The sequence below is a fragment of the Haliotis asinina genome, chromosome 3, assembly GCF_037392515.1.
Source record: "Haliotis asinina isolate JCU_RB_2024 chromosome 3, JCU_Hal_asi_v2, whole genome shotgun sequence".
NCBI classification, from domain to species: Eukaryota; Metazoa; Mollusca; class Gastropoda; order Lepetellida; family Haliotidae; genus Haliotis; species Haliotis asinina.
Genome location: NC_090282.1, coordinates 53,883,496 through 53,910,971, shown reverse-complemented (window position 1 = coordinate 53,910,971; position 27,476 = coordinate 53,883,496). Strand labels below are relative to the sequence as shown.

The window sequence follows — 27,476 nt, the reverse complement described above, 5'->3', positions numbered from 1 at the left end:
TGCATGGCTAACGAATTAAGATGGGTATGCACATCAGTTACAATTTTTAAAGACTTTAAAAAAAGATACGAGCAATTGTAAATCAAAGAAAGACACTTCCACGTACATATGGCTTTCTGAATTTGTTTTCCCATCTGGTAGTAGCTACATATAAAACGGTTTATTTGTTTAATTCACACAATTTCCATATTGACAGTTTTTTGCGGCCGTTTTGACTCCTGTAACCAAAACCGCATCCTGGACCTGCGTCTCCGCAGCCGATTGTTGTAAAATATCATACTTCACTTCGGATTCGGAGTAGGTTTAAATTACTTATTGTATGTACATCCGTCAAATGATACTTTCAAGTTTATATCCATTTAGATACAAGCATATGTATTGACTCAGTTCAATTACTTGAAAATCCCTTGTTCGTTTGAAGGTTCCCGGTCAACCTTTTACACTCTTCAAAGTTGTCAAAATGGCTGCCCTTGGAAGACATGCGGTGTCCGCTTCACGATGTTTACTCAAACTACGCCCTATTACTGTGTCAGGTAATAACAGTTCAATGAAAGCACGTTTAAGCCATTGTCTGAAGAAATGACGTCAGCTTTAGTTTTCTGGTTGTACATTATTTTGGGGAACACAGAAATGGTATCAGTTCTCGCGTCCCCACGTGCTCCCGGTCATACAGGAGACAAGTTCATGTATCCAGTAAAACCTTGACAGTGATTATGATAATGCTATGGTGTTGTGTTACTTGTGTGAATCATTTACTCACTTGATCACCCATTACGACCGATGGTATTTTTGTCATTTTATGATGTAATTTGTGTAGAAATACCACATTTATCTTAAATACGACCCTTGACCTTCATCAGGTCGCGACTAAACATATCGGCGTCTGATATAACACGACGTCCGTATCAGTGGAACTGTTATACCCCAAAAGGTCTAATTGTATTACACTGATCGACATTTAGTAGATTGAAGGTGGAGATGTTCAAGTAACACTATTTCAGAGATGGAATTGCTAGGAAGCAAACTTCATCCATCATGTTCATTACCGCTGAGGGGAACGTTGTCGGCACAAGTACTAAAGAAATGTACCTCAGGTACCTTTCTGTACTGCAGAAATGTAGGAAAGAGTTTTTTCCGTTCCCACATATTCTTTGCTCCACATGTATCAGGGGATAACTGTTATTTTGAACAGAGCAACAGGTCGTACTGAAATTTACCTAAGCCAAGCTATCGCTACAAAAACGTACCCAGTACCTCAATGAGTACAAATTTCTTAAGCTGAAACAGGTTTATGGCATTGTTCCATATTGCCTGATTTTAAGTGCTCTCACTGCACTGCAGAGTATTCACTTTGTATTCTAACACTATTAATTATGTATGAGTATGACAGAAGATGACGATTCGTTATGCTCATTTGAAACAGTTGTTAGTAGGAACAATTTGGAAATGGCCCATTCAGGACTGGTCCTAGTCAAAATGACCACACGTCAAGATGGCCACAAAACTCCCATGTCAAAATGGACACAGAAAAGTCAAAATGGCCACAAACCCCTAATGGCCTGATCAAAGTGTAAAAATGAGAAAAGAAGTTATATCAGACAAAATTTGATGTTCATAACACATACACAAATCATTTTAAACAAATTGTATACAAGCACCTATTTACTGTTTATTTTTACTGTTTATCAGTTACTTCTAGTCAAAATCTTGATCTTCTAATGGTCCAGTCAGCTGTTATGTCAAAAACTTGATCATTCCAATAGGCTTTCTGGAGATTGGCCATTGCTGCTTCCTTCACCTGAAAAGTATAAGAACAATAACTATAGATACAAGGCTTAACAACTAATTGAACAATGGTGGCAGTTAGCTAGGCACTTCTAGAATCACATGTTAATTAAGGTTACACAATGTATGTAATCATGTGTTGATAAGTATTCAACAAGCCAATTAGAGGATAAGTGGACAGTACATCCTCTGACCTCTTAAAGACTAAAATGAAAACAAAATTTAATAAATATAACATTATACATATGATGTTTGCCTTATATTTTCAACATTACATTACAAAGTATATATCCAGTAATAAAAAGCTACAATGAATTACCATTATTTACTAGATGATCTATATTATCATTTCTTATGTTTGAGAACAGGGGACAGGGGAACATAGGTTTATCCACTAGATTCCTTCTGTGAGCCAGTCTCGAGCAGGGTGAACTTGTCTTTCACCTCAGTTTCAAAGTATCAATGAGTGAAGTATCTCAGTAATGAACACCAAGTTTTGTGTGATATAACTTCTTTTGTCATTTTTACACTTTGATATCAACTAATACAAATGTCTTGAGTATTTAAAAAAGAATAAAATAATGTATGGCCATTTTGACCTTTTCTGTGGCCATTTTGACTTTTTGGTATGGCCATTTTGACAAGGGTCAGTGTCTTCATTTTGTCGTGTGGCTATTTTAATCCTCTCAATGCTATCGTCGAACCCATTCGACAGGAGTGCAGGATAATGACATCTCCAAATAAAACTTGCAATAATTATTCAACGAGTCGGATTTACGTATCATATGAATTATGTATGGAATGTGCTAATTCTCACCTTTTTAAATATGTAATGTTCAATACGTTTATATACCTTAAAACGAAACGCCCGCGAATTAAAAATGAGATCGCCGAATTTCTCGGCACGCAGTCGAAAATAACGGCCATTGTTGACTTCCAGCGCACCACGCCGTGTGGTACCCAGTCTAATATTTTCTTCATAATGAAATATTTTTTGATAGTTTAGTCGATATTTTTTGTTTTTCCTTTACGAAGAGAAAGCTCATAAGTTTCCCATTTTCTAAAAATTAGTAACTTTCGGCTCAAATAAATATAAACAAAACCAATCTCAATGTTATATCATAGATTGGACGAACAGAAACGATCATGGCAACGGCGGTAAACAAACAACTCCACATGTATCGTGATGCCGAAGAAAATGTGCCATCCTTTTGACATATCCAATTATTTTATCTGGAATTAATTACACGGTGTGAATAGGTAAATGTTATTGCCTCTGCACAGAAATTACCAGATTTAGCGATTTTATTTTGATTTGGTTTGATAAACCTTCCAACATTCACAAAGTTGACAGCCGTTGGTGACCCGAAAGGGCGTGGCCAAACTCGCGGTCTTTCTAAGTGACAAGATACGAAGGATGTTTGAAAATATGCGTTCATAAGCAGAATCTGAACACATATACATTGAAAGAAAACGACTCAATACCTATATAATGCAGATCATGAAACAGTATCACAATATTTGTAATTGTACCCACCCTTGATGAAACCGGAAGCACGTACACGGCATGGCACTCGTGGAAGTAAAATGAGAAAGAGTTGGAAAACGACCATTGATACATTTTCTAAACTGATTCAAATTCCCGTAAGATCTATACTATACACCAGAGTTACCTTTCAGTCATCCTCAGTCATTTACTATTAGTTGTGTTCAATAGCAGTTGTCATTTGTTGCTTGTGTTGTAGTATTTCTCCTGAAGTTAGCCGTCGATGTGTTGATCTTTAGTTTAGCAAATCCGAAGTCGATGATTTTCGCGGTCTATTTTTTTCAAAGAATGTTCTGACACGGGGAGACATATAAATTGTCAGTGTGTCGTAACAATAACAGAATATTCTTCAGTGTATATCGTTACAAGAAGTACAATTTTGATGATTGAAGATCTCATGAAAAAAAATCATTTTTCCTTTTGCAGAAACGAACGAAACCAGAGCTAGTGTGAGAATGTAACGTACAGTAAATGTATTTCATAAAAATTAATTACTGCTTAGAAAACAACTGTCATCGTCTTTGTGAATCAGTATTTATTTTAAACATTAAAACAGCTAAACATCACATCTTTTGTTCACGAATTTGGAGCAAAATTGAAATTATTTTGTTACTCCAAACAGCAGAGCTTTCGGAGTTAATTCTACCTAGTATATATAATGCAGGTAATGTTTCAGATCAAATTGTTTGACGTGTGTGCATATTTGTATAAAAAAAATCATGTCATGCTGCTCAGTCCGTGGTTCCATACAGCTTTTAGATATTGCACTAGTGCAATCTGAACTGCAAAATGTACCTCATGTTTATGGCCATACTTTTTACCTACTTGCACACTGTCTATGTTCATATTTTACTGTTAAAACAGACTTCATCTGGGAAACAGACTGATGATCCAAACTCTTGGAGCAGTGATTACACTAACAGTGATCGAAAGACAGACTCATTTTTTTCTTGTGATGAAATTTCATGAAGTAATATGAAATTATCATACCAGACCTAAAATAATTTTGTCGTAGTGATGTTTTGAATATGGAATATCAAAACTACAAGTGACAGATAATTAAGTGTTGAGTAGGAGGTGCAACCTATGTTAGTCTTTGGCATCAAGGTAATCATGTGGTGGCAAGTAAATTTCTTTTTTCCTAATACTGAGCTCTGCAGTGAGTGTTTTTTATTGTCCAGTTTGGAGCTATTCTTTAAGATTTCAATTTGGATTTTTTTCATTGCCATGTGTATATGGCAAAGACATATATATCAAATGCTTCCAGATCTTTAACGGAAGACTGCTCAGTCCTTGGCATTTTGTTATTCAAGGAGGACTGTTCTTCATGTTTCTTGTTTCATGATGGTTTAGGCTATTGAACACTAAATAATTGGAGTATATCACCATCAGACACTTCAGCAAACAGAAACAATCCTTGAAAGTTCATTAGACCCATTTCATAATGTGACATTGCTCCTAAACCCAGGAAAAGACAATAAGGTAGAATAATATATATTTACAGAATATGAAGCATGTTTACTTTCACCAGAGACAATATAACTTCTTATATGTATATGGTTTCTTTTTTATCAAATGATAACATTTTCCGATAAATTTACATGTATTGTTACTTCAACAACATAAATGACATTATTTGTCATGCGCGATTCAAAATAATTCAGCAAACAAAGTGGTACTGCTGAAAACAAAAATAACTCATCACCCATTTGTATTTGATGTACATTTTGGCACGATATTATGAAGAAATAAAATACACAAAATAATTTGTAACATCTGTCCATATATTTTATGGCATACATGTAGTTGTAATAAAAAATTGTGCAAAACTGTCAGCTTTCCACATTACTGAAAGACATTAATTAAAATTTGGTTATTTACACGTTGCAAATGCATTGACAGATTTTAAGTGTCTTTGCCTTTGTCTATTTGAGAGAGAAAAATAATTGTCATATTATTATCATTTAACATATTAAAGTATATCAAAAGATTTAAAGTTGTAACCAGTTATGAAACATAAAGCATTGACAAATCTATCGTAATTATTCATCAAGAACGTTAATTCATTGCATAAAATTATGAATGTAATTCAACTTGTTCTAAAGTGAGACATATAATTTTCCCAATCATGTAATATGAACGCATTTTTTATCAAATCATCTCCGATTTCATGTGAAACTATAACTGAAAATATATTTTTGTTTATAAAACATGTATACTGCAGTTCTTACTACACTACATCGTCATAAAAAGAAAAGCATGAATGTTATTTTGAAACACAAATGCCACGCCCATATCCGCGCACCTGTTGTTGAGAATGATATTTGTACACGTTTCTGTGTTGGACCATGTGAAAAAAACAATAAGCTGGGATCAACATGCATCACAATTATATCTTTGCTATCTTTATATTCAGTGGACAATAAAGTATTGTGCCTAATATGAATAAAAATTCAAATAAAAGATACTGAAAAACTTGCATCTGCAGTGTTGATCGACTACTGTTTCCGGGTCACGGGAGCATACAAGGTCAAACTGGTTCGGCTATGTGCAAATTATATAGTCAAAAATACACCAAGAAAATTCTATGAGCTCTGATTAATCACTTTAAACAGTTATTTGTGCTAAATTCAGGCGAAATATCTCCAACTTTTCTGTTCATATTCAATAGCGAATGAATTTCATCAAGCAATCCCCGTCTGTGACATCACATCCGGTGACCTTTGCACTTACTAGAAAACAAGTTAGATTTCACGATCTTAATTTTCGTCCGTCTTTCGTCATACTAAACGGAAAATGATACATGGAACACTTGTAGAATGAGAAATTCTCCCTCTTTCACCAGGTCTTACACAGAAGAGTTCTGTAATCTTTCTTCTGACCAAAAAAGCTATATTTTATGTAGGAGTTCGACGAAGCGCGCCATGTTTGTTTTTTCGTATGCGCAACACGATTTAACACCCTCTTTTTGTGGGTTTGTGCAAAAATTAATGAACCATAACACTTGATATTTGCACTCATGAATGCTTATGAATCATGTATTTTATTCTGCTATTTTCATTACATGACACGTTTAAATAAACGTAATAGTGCCATTTCAGTAAGACCTGTCATGACATCGAAAATATTATTTGTTTACGACGAACGTTTTCGATTATTTTTTTTCAGAATTATTTTTTAATTTGTCGTCGCGCGGATATTTGCCGATACAAATATACGAAATTAAAGTCAGATACTTATGAAATATCAGTAGTAAGAATATTGAAATCGGTTTGCGATAATTGGACAATTTATACGGTTCCTAGTATAAAACGCATCCGGCTACCAATCGAGTAATTCAGGTAAATTCAGGAAAATTTACTCTATTTATGTTTGTCTTGTAATTAATATCTGTACGTTTGAAATTATCTGGATATTTTTTGATAATAATGTTTATTTTTGTATGTAGTATTAATGAGCTGAATATTTTTTCAGTTGTCCCTTCTTTAGTGATGCACTGAGTGTTTGAAATCACCCACCCTCTTATTAGCGCCTTATGCTGAAATTAATTCAGCAGGCTAAAGGTTAACCTGTTCCCATTCATAACCCCTGAAGGTCCCGGGGTAGAATAGGCCTTCAGCAACCATGCTTGCCTTTAAAGGCGACTATGCTTGTTGTAAGAGGCGACTAACAGGATCAGGTGGTCAGACCTCGCTGACTTGGTTGACACATGACATTGGTTCCTAATTTGCTCATGTTGTTGATCACTGGATTGTCGTGTCCAGACTTGATTATTTACACTACAGACCGCCACCATATAGCTGGAATATTACTGAGTGCGGCTTAACACTAAACTCACTCACTCACTTGCTCACTCTTCCCATTTGGGACATCTAGAACTTAAAGTTTCTCTCCTAAGAAAGGAGCTGGATCTGTACAGAAGTATGTCACCCTCATTGTAAAGCGCCATGACATGGCATCAACTTTCTTTTTAAAACCCTCTTGCCACAGTGCAAATGACTTCAAGTAAGTAACTTGTCCTCACTGATTTTCAACTTTCCTTGATTATTTGACGTGTTTGATGTTAATGTTTACTGGACAATTTATTGAAGAGAAAAAATATTCAATGAATGATAGCTCTACTTTATTATTATTGTGAAATCTAATAGCTACATATTGTTCCTCCTCTAGGGATAAGAATCAAGCTATTCATTTCTGCTGCTTCAGCATCCCATGCTTGTCATAAGAGGCAACCAACAGGATTAGATGGTCATTGGTTTGGTTGACACTGGTCATCATATCCCTATTTTTGTTCATGATCATGATCACAGGATTGTCTGGTACAGACTTGATTACGTGTGTTTACGTATTGCTGCTATATTGCTCTTATATTGCTTAGTGTGGTGTTAAGCAACAAATATGCATCTACACAAGACAGGAACCTGAATAGAATATCAAGTTTGCATGGTGTGTGATTTATGGGAGGGAGCCTTGAAATATGCGACCAGCTTTGCACCACACGGTGAGGACAAATCTAGTATTGTAGAAGCTTATGGGTAAGATTTCTGGGTGTGAGAAGTGCCGATGTTCTCTTGTGCCCAAACTGAATCACTGTTAATGTGAATAATGGTTTTATTCATTTTTCAAATGTTTCAGGGCAGAGATTCCTGTTAAATGGAGATATCTTAGGACTAGACAACTTACGGCGAGTTCGTGTATTGACACAAGACAGACTTGGAACTCTTAAGGGTATGTCATTGTCAATGTGTAGCCATTGTCACAGGTAACACTAACAAGAGATAGATAACTTGGGATTTCACTAGATGCTTGGTGCTGTTGAAACCAGCTGTTTACGTCAGCGAAGATATTTTCCTCTTATGGTATTGGTAATGAATCTTGACAGACATACAACATTTGGATCCTGCTGACCTTATGTCGTAAAGCTGGGATCCTTTAGTGTTACAAAGTATTAACTGGTGTTCATTATTGTGATGTTTTCAGGAAGTTTTATGGAACGTATGAAGAATCTAACAGCTAGAGAAGGTCAGACGATATTTACTGAGGACTTGAAGACAACAGTAGCTGTTACAGAAACTGATGAAGACCTAGAGACACTAGTAGCCATGTTGAAAAGGTAGGGCAGACAAATACTGATACTGAATGGCAAATAAAATTCCTCAAATGATACTGGTACATATCAACAAAAATGGTTATTGAAGTCTTGGTAAGTTTACATTTTTTTTTGTCTGTATTTATAGTATTCCCAGAAATTATTGAGAATCATGTTGCGTCATGTAACTCATTACGTTTATTAACTTCTGGCGTTTTACTTACATAAACATGTTAAAACATCATCCTTTTACAGTCTCAGTCTTGTTTTAGTACTTTGTTAGACCTCCTCGCTCAGCAATGCATCCCTGAATACGCCTAGGCACACTACCCATCAAAGTTTGTAGGTAATCGTGTGACAGGGTATCCCAATATTGGACCACCTCGGCCTTCATATCTTCAATATTTCTCAGTCCCTTTTGGTTTATTCTGTCCTTCATGACTCCCCACACATTCTCAATTGGGTTTAGGCCTGGGCTGTAACTGCGCCAGTCTAAAACTTGAACATTTTCGCCCGACAACCACTGTTTTGTGTAGCGCGCAGTGTGTTTGGGGTCATTATCATGCTGGAAAATCCAATCATCTTCATACAATGTTTGTGCTGTCGGAAGAAGGTGACCATTTAGAATGTCAACGTATCTTTCTTTTGTCAAGTTTCCCGTGAAAACACACAATGGCGTCACTCCGCGAGCCGATATGCCACCCCACATGTGAAACTTCGGGCTATGTTTTGGTCGCTGGTAGGTAGGTTTGACAGTATCTTTGGTCCAAATTTTCACACAATTAGGGAAAAGCCAAACAGAACTTTCATCCGAAAAGAAAACATTATCCCAATCTTGATTTTCATGAGCCCGACACCAGTTTAAACGTTTTTCCTTTTGTGCATCTTTCATCAACGGCGAGGGAATTCCACGTTTTTTCACCCAATTAAGTCTCTGTAATTCCTGCCTAACTGTTTCATTGCATACCTGAGGACTTCCTCTGCTAATCCTTTCATTTCTGATGTTCTCAACACTTTTCAGTTTGTCCCTACTCACAATCTGCCCAAGTCTTCGGCGATCCACAACACTGAATTTCTTAGGCCGACCTGCCCCTGCTTTGTGCTCTATCCCAGTTCCTGTTTGAATATTCTTCAAAGTTCTGTATACTGTAGACAGAGGAATACCATGTCTACAAGCTAACACTTTAGCATCAGCCTCACTCCTTTCAAAATCATCTAGAATGAGCTTTCTTTTCTCTCTTGCTATAAATTCTGCGATGTCAACACAGGAAGCCGTCTGCTCAGACAAGGGAGATAACTCTTGACGTAATGAGCTGCCTTCTAGCCTTCAAGAGTTGTCTCCCTTATTTAGTATGCTTAGTGCATAGTGAAAGCCCTTTTTCCAATCTTAGCATCATTAGAAAAAAAACAAAGATTTTCTCAATAATTTCTGGGAACACTGTAGTTGCATTGGTTTCCTGTAAGAGAATGGCTGGGTTAACTGTGATTGTTTGTGATGTTGCAGGTTTTGTGCAGACCGGGCTCAAGACACAGAAGATTCCCCCCGACCATACTGCTTTGGTCCACCAGTGCTACGTCTGCTGCATATCAGAAATGAAGTAGATAAAGCAGTGGAACTTTTCCAGGATGAGGTGAGAGAAAAACATTTGCTCTCAATTATCTTAACCCAGTTGTTTTGCCCATGGAGTCATATCAAAACGATAAGTTTGGTGATATGATAGCAAACTGATAGAGTATGTATTTTCATGATTGTGTTTAAGATTTGATATCTAAGGAATAGTCAAGAGTGATCAGTGCAATGAAGACAATCTTGCTGGAGAAATGAAAGGAAGAAGAGTTACTTCCCTTTGAAGTTAGATATTAGCAGTGGAAATGCAAGTGTATGAAAGTGACCTTTCCTGAATTTCACATTTAATCCTGAATTTGCCGAGGGAAGATACATACATTTACATATGAGGAAAGACTGTTTAAGCATGTTTAGTATGACAGCTCATTGAACATTGTCTGTGGTCGCAACTAAATCTGTACATTGTAAGTCATCTCATTTGAAACTGCATGATGGAACTGTGCCAGGAGGATCAAAACACATGTCATCTGGCGTAGTAGCATTACCTTTTTATGCAACTCTTCAGGATCAGGTTGTGTGGAAGTTAACTTTTTACTCACGTTGAAAGTAAAGAGCTGTATAATTGTATACAACTGAAAGAAGAAATGACTGATGTTAGCACTCACTGTCGATCATATGCCCTGAAGCTCTGCCTGGTTTTTGTGAGACGCTGGAAGTGTGGTTGTTGAGTGCGAATGTTGTGTTGTTGCAGAGTCTGAGAAGCCTGTTTGACAACATCTCCAGCTACATGCTCATCATGGACATGCTGTACAAGAAGGGCCGTTACCAGGAGGTAGTCGAGTACTACAAACAGCTGAGGGAGTTCGGCGGTGATGACTTCCGATACCCCATCAACTGCATGACCTTGTTGTTTGCTTCATTATACAAAATGGTATGTTGATAATTTACATATCATCTTGAAATGTACACTACTTCAGTCATTCTCAAACGCCTGCCAGGTGGAGTTTTTGGGGGGGTCTGCCATCCTTAGAGGTAAATTGTTATGTAGGGCTGTAGCTGTTTACTCTGGTATTGTGCCTTCAGTTTGGTTTACCATAATGCAGTCCAAAAGTTCGGTTTTTTGTAGTAAGGTTCTTATCGTCAATTTAGTAACTTAAGAAAACCTTTGTTAAAATGTCTAATAATCAAATCGTTTTGTGACAGTTGATGCTTTTCATTGTTAGACAGGCCACTATTTTCTTGGAAGTAAGTTCTTAAATACCAAACCAAACCAAAGGCCTTGTACCACAATACTATTGTACTGTTGTAAGGGCGTATCGTTTCTCCCCCACTGTTATGATGAAGCTCAAATTGATCTTGATGGTCATGAAAGGTTATCCAGCATTCTACCATGACTCAAGAAAATACTGGATTGGTTTTTCAGAAAAATCAGACGGCATCAATTCTGGATTGACGCTATCTTATTTTAGGTCGTTTCACCGCTCATTAACAAGTCTTATTGTGAGAACTACTTCCATTTGACCACAATGATGGCGGGTCATAAGAACAACCACTCCATGGATTTTGACACTGACTCAGGAATTTGCCACATAGAACTATGCACTTCAAAATGTTTGGATTGAACATGCGTCTGATTTCACGGCACTTCGCTACACATGTATATACAAGATTGCCGTACTACTTCAGCTTGACCACCAACACAACTGATATAAACACAACAGACGTGATGGAAATGTTGATAAAATTTATTATTTTTTATTATGCTGACTCATACTAATTGCTTATCTCCTCTTCCCTGGCGAAGGTAGTGGAACACCTCAAATCCCTTGAAGTTCCCTTCTAGAAAGAAGTGAACGTAAAATACACTCACCCATGTGTAGCCTCCCTTTTCCCCGCACCCTAGGCCACGTGACCGACCATGCTTGTCACTTTCTCCTTATCGTCCGACGTGGGCGGTTGGAGGCACCTGAGGATCCCAATACAGCGATAAGTTCTTTCTTTACTTTGGTCTAAACTAAATTCTGCTTGTATACGGTATTTGGATTTATATATTCATTATATGTTATCAAATTATGTCATATTAAGCATGTATTTCTTCACTTGAGACTTAGTCCCAGTTGATGAAATCGTGTCTACTATGTAGATTGTGGCTGTTGGTAGTTGATCCTTATTTAATTTGCCTGAAGTGCAAACCCATATGTTCTTCTAATAATCGTAAATTTTGCATAGAATTGTCTGATTCAGAATTACTCTCAATACACGGTCTGTTTACAGACGTGCTAGGGAAATTCGCAAGATACCAGTTCTGGTGAAAGGCCAAATTATGCTACTCATACTCCATCATGTAACAATAATATCTATATGTAAAAAATTGAACCACCAGAGTTCTGCTCTGCCATCATTCCCGCAAGGCAGTCACTGTTATGTTCGTACACTTTGAGAAAAGCTTGGCCTCCATCCATCCTTGATGAAAACAAAGTTTCCAGGAATCACAAGTTAGTTGCATGTACACACATTTTGACAAAACGGCACTGTCACTCAGTTGCCGCGTGCCGTGGTGGAGGCAAGTACGTGAAAGCACAATCGACACTCACTGAGTGTAAAAATCAACAGTTTTTTTATGTTGAAATGTTTAAAAAACACGAAAGGCACCAAGGCACTCCCTTCACAGACGAGATTAACTCGCCTCTCATCCCTTGTTGGGTCACACAGTGTCTTCCGCAGAGTGAGGGAGTTCGATTTTAAATGGGTCATGGTAGAATGGAGATAAATAAAGATTTATGGCAACTAAATTTCAATTGGAACCAAACGTGTAGCGTGAGGTTTCAATTGTAATATTTAGTCGGTATCAGCATGGCTCTGATTTTCAATGATGATTTTAAGGGGGTCAACCATTTTGTTCTGAGGAGGTTGAGTGGAGGTCATCAGTTTTGTACACGTTCTCGTGGGTGGGTCATTGATTTTGTTCATGACATGTAGGGAGTGTCACTTGCTGTGTACATTAATTTTAGTTGAGGGGCTGATTCACATTGTACATGCAACTGCATAAAATTCATCATCATCGACCTAACCATAAATTATGAACTGTTCCTTGGATCCAAGATCTACATTTGTCTGTCACTTACCCTTTTTCTGTTGTGAGTGAATGTTTTACATAACCACTGAAACTACAAGGCCTATGGACCTATGTATGGATTATTCCAGCTATAGTTACAGACACCAATACTGACATCGCCAGCAATGTCTGCTTTATGTAGGTAACATACAGAACCTTGTAGCTCTGTTGTCTCATTACTCCATGCTGCTGTTGAATGAACAGTGTTAAATAACTCTGATTTACAGTTTATGATATCACACGCAGATAGATGGGACTATTTTGTATTTCAGTCGGTCTTTGAAATAGGGGCTTCATTAGCACTGAGCAGCTGTACAACACCCAACCAGACCTTATACAACTTGTTGAAGAGCTGACACCTAATATATTCACAAACACATAGGTGCTGTTACGTATGTCAGTTTATGTATTTTCTATATTTGAAGCCTTTTCACGTATGTAAGTCATGACAAAGAAACATGTCTTTTTCAGCCAGTTTACTTTCCAAGTTCGCATGGTAGAAATTAGATTTAGAGTTACCTCCCTTGGTTAACCCAACTTCACATTGAATGAAGAAGCATCTGGCAAATCCCCACAAATGAAAATTTATCATCTAAATTCATGTACGTATATGAATAAATAAACAGTCAATAGTAATAACAGTGAATCATCATAACATATAAGTGTACCAATAATACATGGAAGGCGGAACGCAGGTTACCATTTTTCAGGTTGTCACAGACGTAATCATGTAGCATGTGGAGCTTCAGATGAAAAACGTAAATTGATGACAAAAAGTCTCTATTTTGCCAATCGCATATTTTTTTTTTTAATTTTAAATGCCCTAAAAACATATGACATTGCGTTGAACTTATGCTATCTGAAGAAAGTAAACCTCCGGATGGGATGACATGACTCAGATCATGCTATTTTTAACTTGCATCGCGACAGATAGTAGGGGTTGATTTGTAAGTGTTATATAAAGTACAATTACAGTGTAGTTTACCTTAATCCTACTTAACATGGGTTTTCGTTACTGATGAGATATTCTCACACCTGCTAAATCTTAATGAACAACCTGAGTGACATGTGTTTTTCAATGGAATTCTATGGGTATGTTTTGAAAATTTGCCATCTGGGTCTGGAAGCGCGGGGTCTGGTTTTAGCAAGTACAATCCATGAAGTTACGTTTCACATAAAAATTTCTCAGAAGACGGGGGTTTCCGGATATGTGGGGTCTGAGTAAACAGGGTTCAACTGTATTTGGGTGAAGTGAAGGCTTCAGTGTCAGGATACGAAGTGGGGTGATACTGTGATTAAGGCCCTAATTCCTTATGCTCTCCTTTTGATTTTGTAGAACACAGAGGAGTCTTTGACCTTAAGTTTGAAGTACTTGAGGGACATTCAAGCAGCACGATTCAGGCCATCAGGTCGCAGTCTATCATTCATTGCCGCCCTGGCTGTGAACCAGGTAAAATGTCATGTTGCTTGGTCTCCCGAGCTAAACAGCTGCTCTGGCATTCAGCCTTATGTCAACCTCATTCATGTTTTCTTGCTGCAGGCATGCAATAGAAAGGCATTTGATACTGACCAATGTTTAAAGTCTCATTCAATTGTCTTTCAGTGACTTTATATATGCATTCAGTGGAGAATTGTCATGGTATGCCAGCAAAAAGAAGGTTGATCTACCAGGGGATAAATGAAAACTACCATTTACTGTTTAAGTTATTTCTATTAACAAAGTTTGGTGATCTGTCATAACACAGCTTCTGTTCCACAGGGAAAGCCAGCAACTGGCTTGGAAGTGTGCACATCTGCCCCTAACCACAGGATCGTTGGGGTGGTGAATATTAAGGTGAGAGTGATGGAAATAGTATTTGGAACTATGTTGTTACAGATCATCTGACAGAGTTGAACATTAGTTTTAGACAAGTGACTTGGTCATTCTTGATAGTGGTGGTCCAGTAGGAGACAGATTCAGTGTGCAAGTGTCCCTTTGTCTTGCATTCAGTCATCTGTTCTGGTCCCACATTGAGCTCACTTGTGGTTACTGAATTTGTAACTTTGAAAACATTTAAAGGAATGTTAAACTTCATAGGTGACTCCTTTCATTGCCATTTGTGATATATTGGCAGATTGTACACTGTACACTGTTCTATACACTGTTGGACAACAGCATAAGAACAAGTGCAACCAAGTTTCTCAATTTAGCTGTTTTAAAGTAGTATTTTCCTGATGAGTATTCAGTATAGGACACCTCAGTAGCAACAGAAACTGAAGATTCTTGTGACTGCATGCTTTTTCTTCCTTCTGCAGATGATCTGTTATGCACAGTTGGACAGAGTGGAGGAGGTGGTACCATGGTTCAGATACCTTCTCAAGGACGAAAGAGCCAACCTCACATGGAAAAATAGGATATTCTCTGAAACAGTGAGTACCTGACAGCATGATCTCCCTGAATATACAGGTGCACCATGTGAGACAGTGTAGAGGATGACTGTACAGGTGTGGCCTATGAGACAGTGTAGATGATAACTGTACAGGTGCGCCTTGTGAGACAGTGTTGATGATGACTGTACAGGTGAGACAGTGTAGATGATAACTGTACAGGTGTGGCCTGTGAGACAGTGTAGATGATGACTCTGTAGGTTCGCCTTGTGAGACAGTGTTGATGATGACTGTACAGGTGCGCCTTGTGAGACAGTGTAAATGATAACTGTACAGGTGCGCCTTGTGAGACAGTGTAGGTGTGCCTTGTGAGACAGTGTTGATGATGACTGTACAGGTGTGGCCTTGTGAGACAGTGTCGATGATAACTGTACAGGTGTGGCCTGTGAGACAGTGTTGATGACTGTACAGGTGTGGCCTTGTGAGACAGTGTAAATGATAACTGTACAGGTGTGGCCTTGTGAGACAGTGTAAATGATAACTGTACAGGTGTGACCTGTGAGACTGTGTAGATGACTGTACAGGTGTGCCTTGTGAGACAGTGTAGATGATGACTGTACAGGTGTGGCCTTGTGAGACAGTGTAAATGATAACTGTACAGGTGTGGCCTGTGAGACTGTGTAGGTGATGACTGTACAGATGTGGCCTTGTGAGACAGTGTAAATGATAACTGTACAGGTGTGACCTGTGAGACTGTGTAGATGACTGTACAGGTGCGCCTTGTGAGACAGTGTAGATGATGACTGTACAGGTGTGGAATGTGAGACTGTGTACCTTGAAATACAGGAGAAATGATACTGATTGAAATAAAATGTAACTTTGATGTTTCGAAGAGTTATGTTACAAGAGTTGGAAGTAGATATGATTGAATGGACCAGTTATATTTGAATGATAGATGTTTTTTGCAAAACTGTCTTGTTCTGTTTGACATTATCTTCCATGAGGTCAAAGGTAGTAATTCCAAAATGCATGAGTATGTTAGGTTTGTTATTCATGTGAGGAAAGGTCCCCATGACCCCAAGTATTTTGTAACAGGTGCCCCTTATCTTTTGTAGGATTGTGGGACCACAGTGTCCTTTCTTAAGTAGATCTTCATCGTAAGGGCATAATATCTGCCACACCTTAACATATACTCAGCACAGTCATAGCACTTTTGTATTGATTGCTTGGAATGACAACTGAATGCTCGTTTTGCTGATAACCACAATTTGAACTCTCCTCCCAGATTAGTGCAGTGGAAGAGGCTTTGACGAGAGGCAGTGTGGAGCTGAAGCAGCATGTCTTGCCCCTCATTGACAGTCTCCGGGCAGATGGCTTCATAAGGAATGACCCGCTAAAAGCCTTCTTGGAGGCACCAGTCACCAGGATGTTGAGGACCTCGGACAATTTCCAGCAGCGTAATAGATCATTTAACTTTAGTGGTCCACGTTCAGACAGCATGGAGAGCCAAGGAGATTTCAATAAGTCATTTTGAGAGAAATGTGAAGAGTCAGGATGTGGTCCATCTGTAGAACAAGAGTGTAAGAAGAGAAATGACACTGTAGGAAGTGTTTTAGACTGCTCACACATAAAGGACACCTTGCATTTTGATAAGTGTGATAACTGTCTTCTTTTGTCTAACATCTGTGATGGAGAATCATAAGTCAGTCACCTTCCCATCTGTGACTTCAGACCATATATATAACTCTTGCCAGGTTATACATCTTTATTATTTCTCATCATATATCATATAAATGATTGATGTGTAAATACCACATTCAGAAAACAAGATGTTTCATCATTTTAAGAGACCATGCCTCATCTCAGCAAATTTGATTTGCAGAATAAGGTATGTTAGTTTTGTGTGGCAGGTTCTGTATTAGCATTTATTCAAATTTGCAGTTTCTAGCTACATTCTCGCAAATTTTCTTAACTGCACAGTTGTGTAAGTGACGAAAGCTAGATTTTTGTGTAAAGAACGTTGTGTCACCTGCTGTAGCTTGTCACTTTGTGACCAAATGGAAATGTCTCACATCCTCAGATTAGACAGAGTCTGGGAGAAGGGAAGAATCCCAGTGATGCAGCTAGAGAAGTATGAGTGTCCAGGAAAATTTACACTTATGTACTTCTCAAAGTTTCATCACCCCATTTGTGTATGACGTAATGTTTACTTGTCATACAATCTTATGGTGAATTAGTTTGTTGATGTCGTTATGTGTTGAATGATAGGGAGGAGACTTCAGGGGCCTGTTCCATGTATGCATTTAGCACTCATATAATCTTTGGTAATTCATGTGACAGAATAAACTATTGCGTGAAGTATGTTTGTAATGGTTTTGTTTTGACCAAATGATTAAGAATGAAGGGATGTGTAGGCCACTGATAATTCTTGAGCTGGAAAACTTGTTACTGTGCTTCATATAATGTACAAAATAAAATCCATTAAGTCTGAAACAACTGAATAATGCAGCTGTATGTATATATTAAATAGCAGTGAAGACTGAGGATTGAGGTCAGAACTGGCCTTCAGCAACCCATAATCTTTGTAAGAGTTGACTAACAGAAGTGTCAAGTTGGGTGGTCAGATTTGATGTACAAATGCCAACGCTTTTCTAACTGTGTAGATCAATGCTCATGATGCAACTTAGAGTGTCATTTTGAAGTTAATGTTTTGAAGAAGGAGAGTTCTATGGGAGATACAACTATCTGAATGTTAATACGAACAGTGTTTTGGTGTACTGTAGCTACTGACGCCAATGGCTTGATGACGGAGTTAGCTACACTGAAATGTCACATAAGTTGATATCAAAGATGTATATACATCAACAGAACTCTTCTTTGCTCATGCAGTTGATCATGAGCAGGATTGACTGGTCGGTCCTTGTATTGATTGTATCAATTAGCACTTGTGACCGCCTGGTCAGAATCTTCCAGGATTAATCATCGAGTGCCTGCGTCAGATCATGGAAAACAAGAAGAGGATCTACAGTTCGAACCTAGCCTCCAAGATAGTACCGAAGATGTAATGGGCGATGACAACTATGTAAGGGTGACTATCATCAATGAATATCGAACAACTGGCAGGGGAAGCTTATCAAACCATGACACGTTGGTACTTGAAAACCCTGAACATTGAGTGTCTCACATTCTACAAACAGGTCAAGACCGCAGTCCTACGAAACTGCAGTGCATACCAATAATTTAGCATCATGTAGTTTCTGAATGTCTTTGTCTTGATATGTCATGGTAAGTTCAGCTTTAGTACTGTCCTCTTTTACATCATTCCTGGAAATGAGCACACACTGCAATCAAGAACTTTATACCCCCATCGTGCTTTGTGCCTTCAGAGTGCGTGAACCTACAACCCTCAGCTTTTGAGACATGAAACATACTAAAGCGTATTCGAACCTCTCCAAGACTTGTTCTGGAACTATGGCCGTGGCTAGAGGTATTTTCCCTCTTAACTTCTAGAGACAGGGCTGAATGGATGTTATAAACGCCTGGTTGTCTGGCCTTTTCAAGAGAGCATTGCGTACTATTTTCCTTAATAATATGGGATCCATGAAGGTCCGAGTTAAAATTGATCTTCAGTAACCCGTGCTTCAGTAACCATGAGGCGTCTAACGGGATCGGGTGGTCGCCCTCGCTGACTTGGTTGACACATGTCATCGGTTCCAAGTTACGCAAATCGATGCTCATCTGCTGTTGACCACAGGCCTAGGGTTGTCTTGTGAATGTAATATTAAGGAAAACGCTTGTTTATGCCTGAACATTCTCACAATTCTCTACTGGAAGTCATTGGACTTTTTCAAATTATGAAAAAATATGACTGACGGCTAAAAGAGTACATTTGTATGAGCTTGGTGTGGTGAAAGGTGTATTCAGGAACACCATGGCAATTATAGATAGCTACCGGTAGGACTTTCGCCCGTATCCCCCCTACATTGTTATGATAAGGAAATATGTATTTGATTGGCATCTACTGAAGTTGGATATGTCTTTCATTACAATTAAAACAACATATTAAACTCGCTCTTATCATATGAGCAGATAATATGATTTGACTAGAATCATGAAATTTAAGTCGGGATAAGGGCGGAAATCTTTCCCAAATGATAACTTGAAGTGGTGAATGTGTGTGACCAAAAGTCTACACACCGGTGTCCGTTTGAGGTCAAATTACGGAGGATCTGACCACACCCAGAGCCTGAATAGGAGCTTTTTCGCCAACCACACGGTACTCGGCAGGGTAGCCATGTTGACATATGCACGCCATTCACTCCGCATTAGCGTGTAATTATATGCACTCTGATCTTCACAGTACATTTGCAACGTTCTGTCCTCATGATATGTAACCAGAAGGTTATTGTCACTTACCGTGCCGAAATAAACAACATTCCACTGTGTTACGTGTGACGTCATCAAATCGAACTGTGACTAGTTCTGTCTTCATACCACGCCACACAAAAAAGGTCATGCTGCATAATTATGCACGTGCTTTGTGTCTACCTGCAGATGACACGCTTCTAGTGTTCGAATGACAGCGAGACAAACCCAGGACCCGTCTCTCTTGAACAGGCTCAAGAGAACGTACTCAGCGCAATTGAGAACATGAAAGCATGACAATGTATGATACTCGATTCTGATTGGCTGAGAGTTCATCAAAACCGTACGTAAATGGCACTTTAAGGACCGTTACCATCAAAAGTGACCTAGGTTCAGAGGTCTCCTCTCTTGGGAAAGACATTTCATGTTACCAGTTTGTAAGTGTGAACACTTCGAACATTCGGTAACATTTATTAGTGGAGACACGGTTATCATCAAACAAAATTATGATATTGTGAACGATGATACCAATGCACTCGCGGAGAATGTCGATTATGTGATGTCCAACGTATACATTTGTATATCGAACTCGACCGGCTGGAATCTTACAGCAGACGTGACAATATCATGATACATGGTATACCCGAGGTTGTCGGCGAGAAGTCTATAACATGCAAGCAGAAAGTGTTGTCCACTCGAATAAACTTATTTATTGTACTGTTTTAACCATTACATATACAACACTTGCGGTTAGTCTAAAGCGAACACCAAATCCATTCTAAAACACGCATGAGACATTAGACTCGACATTGGACGATGTAATTAATACTGTAGATTCCAACAATAATTGGTGTACTGGAGTAGATCAACTTGTACTAGACAGTTCTATTGCTGAGCAGGAAATATTAGAAGCGATAAATCATGTTAGAAACGGAAAGGCTGCTGGACCCGACGGTGTCATGACAGAAGTGATAAAGTGGTCGAAATTATGCTGTTTCTTACGAAATGTTTCATTAAGCTATTTGAGAGTAGAGTGTTTCTTCTTATTAAAACATATTATATTCGAATACTATCTCATACGAGGCCTTCTCACGTACACATTTCATTAAGATGTGATATGTGAATCATGAGCAGAAGATTTTCCAGTGCTGATAATATTATTGAGGGAGAAACATCTGTTGCGAAGACGATAGTCTATTGCATCATGACGGTTGTTGCGACCATCTATTGCATTTCTATTGCAATAGTTTTTCTTCTCCTCGAATTGCCTCATTTGAAATCATTTTCCAAATGAATATATTGTTTATATGAAATAAAAACAAGCTGAAGTAGTTCCAGTTTCTTTTAATAACTGACAAGATCTAGTAGACAGTTAAGACATGGACCCTGTGAAACTGCAAGTCTGCACAAAACATCCTGTATTTAGAGCTGTGCATTTACCAACGGAAGTCAATTACTAAACAAGGCACAAATATTATCGATGCATCAACAGTTTTTCGTTTTTACCATCGACTAAAGGCTGTCGGAGACTCAACATCGATAGCTCGATGTATCTTTACAGCCATAATAGCAATTCTAAAGTGTGATATTTTTATGCAAAACCTAAGTTTAGGATTAGGGCGATTTTACCACATATACAAATAATATACATGTAGTTACAGCTTTTGTACAATAACTAACATGCATGGAAACAACAAGTGACGTGCAATAGAGGAGAATCTAGCGATAGGTAATATAATAAATAAATAAAAGTGACTATTTCTTTAATTTGTTTGTTTCAACTATAAATTGAAGGATGGTAAAAAAAAACAACTTACGAGGAGGTGTCAATAAGTTTTGAGCCTTGAGCATTTATCATAGCCTACAGTACGACATTGAACCTTGAGGTGTAGCTGATATACAAGTTTTGGTATCCTACTCTCAGAAGTTATTGAACAGCTCACATTGACAGAAAGAGACCCCCCCCCCCTCACGGCAGTGAAAATGAATAAAATTGAGTATAGAGTAGTAATTAAGGTTTGAGTTCTTGAAGAAAACTCGGCGAAGAACATTGAAGAAAGGCTTTCAGCAGTTTATGAGAAGTCTTCCCCTTCATCTGCTACCATCAAACGATGGGTCAATGAATTTAAGCATGGTAGAGAGAGTCTTGAAGATGACCCCCGTTCAGGTCGCCCAACAACAAGCACTAGTCAGGAAAACATTGACAGAGTGTATAGACTTGTGCTGGAAAATCGTCGAATCACCCTCCACGAGTTAGAGGAGACCACAGGCATTTCACACGGATCCATCGAGACAGTTCTTCATGAACATCTCGTCATGTCTAAGGTGTGCGCAAGATGGGTGCCAAGAATGCTTACAGATGAAATGAAGCAAACAAGGGTCACCATAAGCAGTTCCATGCTAACCAGATACAACAAGAATCCAGAAGATTTTCACTTTAGGCTAGTAACCTGTGATGAAACCTGGATCCATCACTATGATCCTGACAGCAAACAAAAATCCATGGAATGGAAACATGTCACTTCTCCCAGGACCAAAAAGGTTCAAAGCCTCCAGATCAGTGCAGAAGGTAATGGTGACAGTCTTCTGGGATAGCAATGGCGTCATCCACATAGATTACTTACCAAAAGGAAGAACAATGAATGGGGAATATTACGCTAACTTGTCGAGGCAAGTGCGACAGTCAGTCAAGGAGAAGCGCCGGGGCAAGATCAGACGTGGTATTCTTCCACATCAAGACAATGCTCCAGTACACACCTCTCGCGTTGCAGCCGCTGCTGTCCAGGAATGCGCGTACGAAATCTTGCCGCATCCCCCCTACTCTCCAGACCTGGCACCAAGTGATTACCATCTGTTTCCAAATCTCAAGAAACACTTGCGTGGTCGTAGATTTCAAGATGATAATGAGCTTATTGCTGCTACTGAGGCTTGGTTTGAGGACCATCAGCGCCTACAGAGATGGCATCAGCGCCTGGCAGAAAAGATGGAACAAGTGTCTTAACTCACAAAGGGACTATGTTGAAAAATAAATGTGATTCATACCAATATTTTGTGTTTTTCTATGCAAGGCTCAAAACGTATTGACATCCCCTCGTATTTTGTTCATAGTAAAGAGCTTTTTACAACTTTTTTACAAACTGTGCTAAGCTTAGACTTGCTTAGACAAGTGGCCTATTTATTGCACATTTAAGTCAAAGCCTTAGTTGAAACGATTCTGCTGTTGAAGTAACAACATGCGAAATATGTGCACTCCAATGCTGTGTGTTGAATGGGAGTTTCTTTGTGTTCAGTCATGGCACTTTAGCACAAGAGAAAGTTGTATAATTCCGTAACTGTCCAAAACATAGTAGGAATGAAACTTACATGGCATGTACATGTCACGGATGTAGAGAGTAGCTCTTGATTTAGGACCCGTGAAGGTCCCGAGGTAGAATAGGCCTTCAGCAACCAATGCTGGTCGTAAGAGGCGACTAACGGGATAGAGTGGTCAGACTCGCTGACTTGGTTGCCACATATCATCGGTTGCCAATTGCGCAGATCAAGGCTCACGCTGCTGGTCACAGACCCCCGCCATATAGCTGAACTATTGCTGAGTGCGGCGTAAAATTGTGTGTGGAACCAATCTCGATCCACATTTGGAAAGCTGTTTAATCTCTAGAAAGTAAATATTTTATTGGTCTAAAAATAAGTAGTTGAAATATTTCTGCGTCATGTCCCAATAGTTGGAGAGATTGGAGTATGTCATGTTTAATGCAATAACACTACATTTGCCCATTTCAACTATGATGGGAATGTTTTTTGTTCAAAATATATCGAAAAACAAAAATACATTCAGACGATTGACTATGGATAGTGCTGTAGGCTTATGTACAAAACAGGGATTTTATGCAGTCTGTTATTTCTTGGTTTTCAATAACGGTAAAAACATTTAGTTCAACAATCCTGGCGTATCCATTATCATCAGTCGTTGTAAGCTACAGTTTCATCAAAGTCTGTGACTGCTCCAGGTACTATGTGATACCGGCGCTGACTCCAGAATCTGGGGCCAAGGGAGGCAGCATTTTCAAACAGTTTTATTCTAGTAGATAAACAATCAATCGAAATTTTTATATAAATTTTCCCTGGCAGCTTTCTTCAAATGTTTATATTTCCTGGTTTTCTAAATAGGATAACAATCTTCACTGAAAACAACAGGGGCAAGCAGAGTTTGTGAGCATTCTTTAAGTACATAACGTAAACGCTAGAAATCCTTTTATAATACAGGAGTGTTGGGTTGTCTGTGTAGCAATAATCTTTTCTGTGTAGACATGAAAACATCTAAATGTATATTTTCATAACTGTATTACTCTAATCTCGTCGTCGTTTAACATACGACCAGAAAGATCTTGTTTCAGATCAGTTGCCTTTTCAAAATCATCCAGACGTATCTCAGTAAAATCTTACACAATATATACAGATATTCGTTCAGAAATACGAGATGACTAGTAGACGTCTAGAATGTCCGTGAAATGCGTTCAAGTCGATGGAGTTCCCGGGGCCAAGACTTTGCCCGTGTGAGAGTCAGGTGCAGTGGTACATGTCAAGTAGTTGAGGGAGTTGGGAGGTGAGGTGTTGAAGTGGGGTGTTGAGGTGGGGTGTTGAGATGAGTCAGGGCTAGGTGTTTGGCATATTGGGGTTTGGTGGCGAGAGACCACGGATTCTTCTGTAGAACGTTGTTATTCTTTGCCTGACAGGCTTAATTTTGAAACTGTAGATGATCGGGTTGACTACAGGGTTAATGAACAACAAGGCGCTGCAGAAGATTATGACGTCTCCGATGTCGTCGTGAGACATGTTGTCCAGCTGGCCGCACACGAACAACAGCATGGCGATACCTGAAACAGACGATTTACCATGGCACGTTATGTAGTTTTCAAAAGTTACTGTATCTGTTATGAATTATATAGCAGTTGTTGATGTAAATCACCTTGATGTTGGAGACCCATTCTCCGAAACCCTGAACAAACACGGGAACACATGGTAAGTAAAGATATAGAGTTGCATCGAATATTAGTTTGCTTACTGATGTCTTTAATTTTCAAATTGTCCACCGGGTATCTGGCACAGAACGTTTTAAAAGCTTCACTGACACCTTGAATGCATCCTCGATATCTCCAGGGTATATGTTCCGATATGTCCCCAGTATATACCTGGATGCATCTACGGCTCAGACCCATAAATGTATTACCTCCCTTAGCTGGCTTTCTAGACAATCAGGTGTCTCCACTGGGAAGTTGAGCGTACCAATCACAACTTACTTTCGCTTTTTAAATTATCTAACCGACTAAACTTGGCAACACAAGTCATGCGTAGGTTCTCCTACGTAGAAGGAGTTCTTTCATATATACTGAACCACAAAAGAAATGTCGCACTGATAACGATTTCTTGACACACACAATACTGATTGATGCAATACTGGTCTTTCGATTGAGATTCGTGGCAAAAAAGAATGCTCGATAGTTTCTCAAAAGTTACAATATATAGACTCCAAAGTCTGAAGTTGGCCTGCTTGTGACTATCTGCAGTTCTAAACACTATCATGCATTTTCACTAGTATTGACCAGTCTATCTCAGTTATTCTATCTCAAAATAATAAATAAAATAAATAATAATCAGATTACAGGAATCGGGAAACGTCTTGGCCAAATTCTTTTGAATTGCTTATCCGAGGGGAAATGCTTATCAATATGCACACGGCTGTCCGTATAAGACTAGGTTTCCCATTTTTGTTCAGGCGTGAAAGTTGACTTCTCTCATTTTCCCATCGTTCTGGAAATACCGTTATAGCCAACGCAGACGATACTCATAAATACTTGTATCCACTTAGAAAATACTACGTAGGAGATACTTACATGTACTTAGAGGATACATAAATTACATGTACGTAGAAGATACTTACATTACATGTACGCAGAGGACACCAACATCTACGAGGCGTATACTAACATCTATATAGAACATATCAACATCTACACAGAGTATACTCACATCTATGTAGAGCAGACTAGCATCTATGTAGAACATATATCTATGTAGAGCATACTAGCATCTATGTAGAACACACTAGCATCTATGTAGAACATAATAGCATCTATGTAGAGCAGACTAGGGTCTATGTAGAACATACTCGCATCTATCTAGAGCATGCTAGCAACTATGTAGAGCATACTCGCATCTATGTGGTGCATACTAGCAACTATGTAGAACATACTCGCATCTATGTAGAGCATACTAGCATCTATGTAGAGCATACTAGCATCTATGTAGAGCATACTCGCATCTATATAGAAGTTGTTATCCATAATATTTGTCTTGTAGTAAATGCCTTTGGGGAATTTCAACAAAACTACAAAACTGATTTCTTCTTCTGTAACAAGGTGTGAGAATATGACCATGTTTGGTCACTGTCAAATATGGCAGATGCATATGTAATTATTTATTCTGAGAGACGTTGTTCACTTTGACAACGGTCTAAGGGAGGTACCTCTGGTACAACTGCATTGACAGAAATTCACTTGGCCTTGGTCTAAGGGAAACAACTCTGAGACAACTGCATCGATGGAAATCCAAACCACTGACACTGGAAGGTGTCCCCGCCATGTTTGCTTTTGGAAGAATAAATAGTGATCACTTCTCTTGACATTTTCCTCATATATTCCAGGTAACTATGACTTTTGTCATATCCATTGTGATGTGTATCTTCACGCCACATGTTGATGAACACAAATGTATATATGTTAAGTAACATGAAACTGTGTGTACAGTAAAGGACAAGGTATATTAAGGGCGGTTTTTGGCCCACTAACAGAATTGGCTGAAAACATGTTATTTGTTAAGAGACAAGTTAGCTGTGCATAAAAATGCTATATTTTACATGATCTGGGTTGTAATTTCATTGCAGAGGGGCCCAAAATGGGTTTTATCAGTTCCCATGAAAAATAACAAGAAGTCTGAAATATCAGTGTGCCATAATGACTTATTTTCAACTGTCATTTTATTTACATACAAATTACAGCAGTTTTCCGACAGGTAGTCATGCTGAAAAACATGTCAGTGTCAATAATAATATTTTAACCTCAAGGGGCCCAATTAGGGTTGCAAAACATTGTTAATTCAATTACTTGCCAGTTGTGTCCCCAAAACTCTGTCATTATTCACCGCATTCTTTGCAAATGTAATCCATGGGTCAATTTTACAACATGTAAGCATGATAACCAATCATGTTGGACTAAGAATCACAGGGGCCTGTTTTGGGTGAAGCTACATTTTGGGCACAGCTTCATTTTAACTAGTAAGTGTTACAAGCCAGCATTTACTACCAGTTTTAGCAAATATACAGTTAACATCTCAGCCATCATATGTTATTACAATAACCAATTACGTTGCACTACAAATCACAGTTCTTGACCTCAAAGGGGCCCATTTCGGGTGAAATTTCATTGTCAACTCAGGTTAATGTTAACACCATGCAAGTGTTAAAGTCAGTATTCAAAAGACTTCACAGAGTAATTATTCACAACTTATCCACTTTAAAGATACACAGCATCCACTATTACTATTCATTCACACAGTCATCAATCTCAGTTTCTGAGTCACTTTCAAG

The 27,476-nt window shown here is 38.5% G+C and overlaps 1 protein-coding gene across 2 annotated transcripts; it reads left to right on the top strand.

Annotated features, from left to right (window-relative positions):
• The first annotated feature begins 218 nt into the window (after positions 1 to 218).
• On the top strand, positions 219 to 17,967 carry LOC137278163 (pentatricopeptide repeat-containing protein 2, mitochondrial-like). 2 transcript variants are annotated; one of them, XM_067810340.1, is made up of 10 exons: positions 219 to 297; positions 422 to 533; positions 7,967 to 8,059; positions 8,312 to 8,444; positions 9,925 to 10,051; positions 10,739 to 10,918; positions 14,439 to 14,552; positions 14,862 to 14,936; positions 15,398 to 15,511; positions 16,755 to 17,967. In XM_067810340.1, the coding sequence occupies exons 2-10, from the start codon at positions 461 to 463 to the stop codon at positions 17,001 to 17,003; spliced, it is 1,158 nt and encodes a 385-aa protein (XP_067666441.1). In that variant the 5' UTR covers positions 219 to 297; positions 422 to 460; the 3' UTR covers positions 17,004 to 17,967. The 2 variants fall into 2 exon arrangements, with proteins under 2 accessions (XP_067666441.1, XP_067666442.1); XM_067810341.1 differs by having other exon boundaries at positions 241 to 317.
• Positions 17,968 to 27,476: the final 9,509 nt, after the last annotated feature.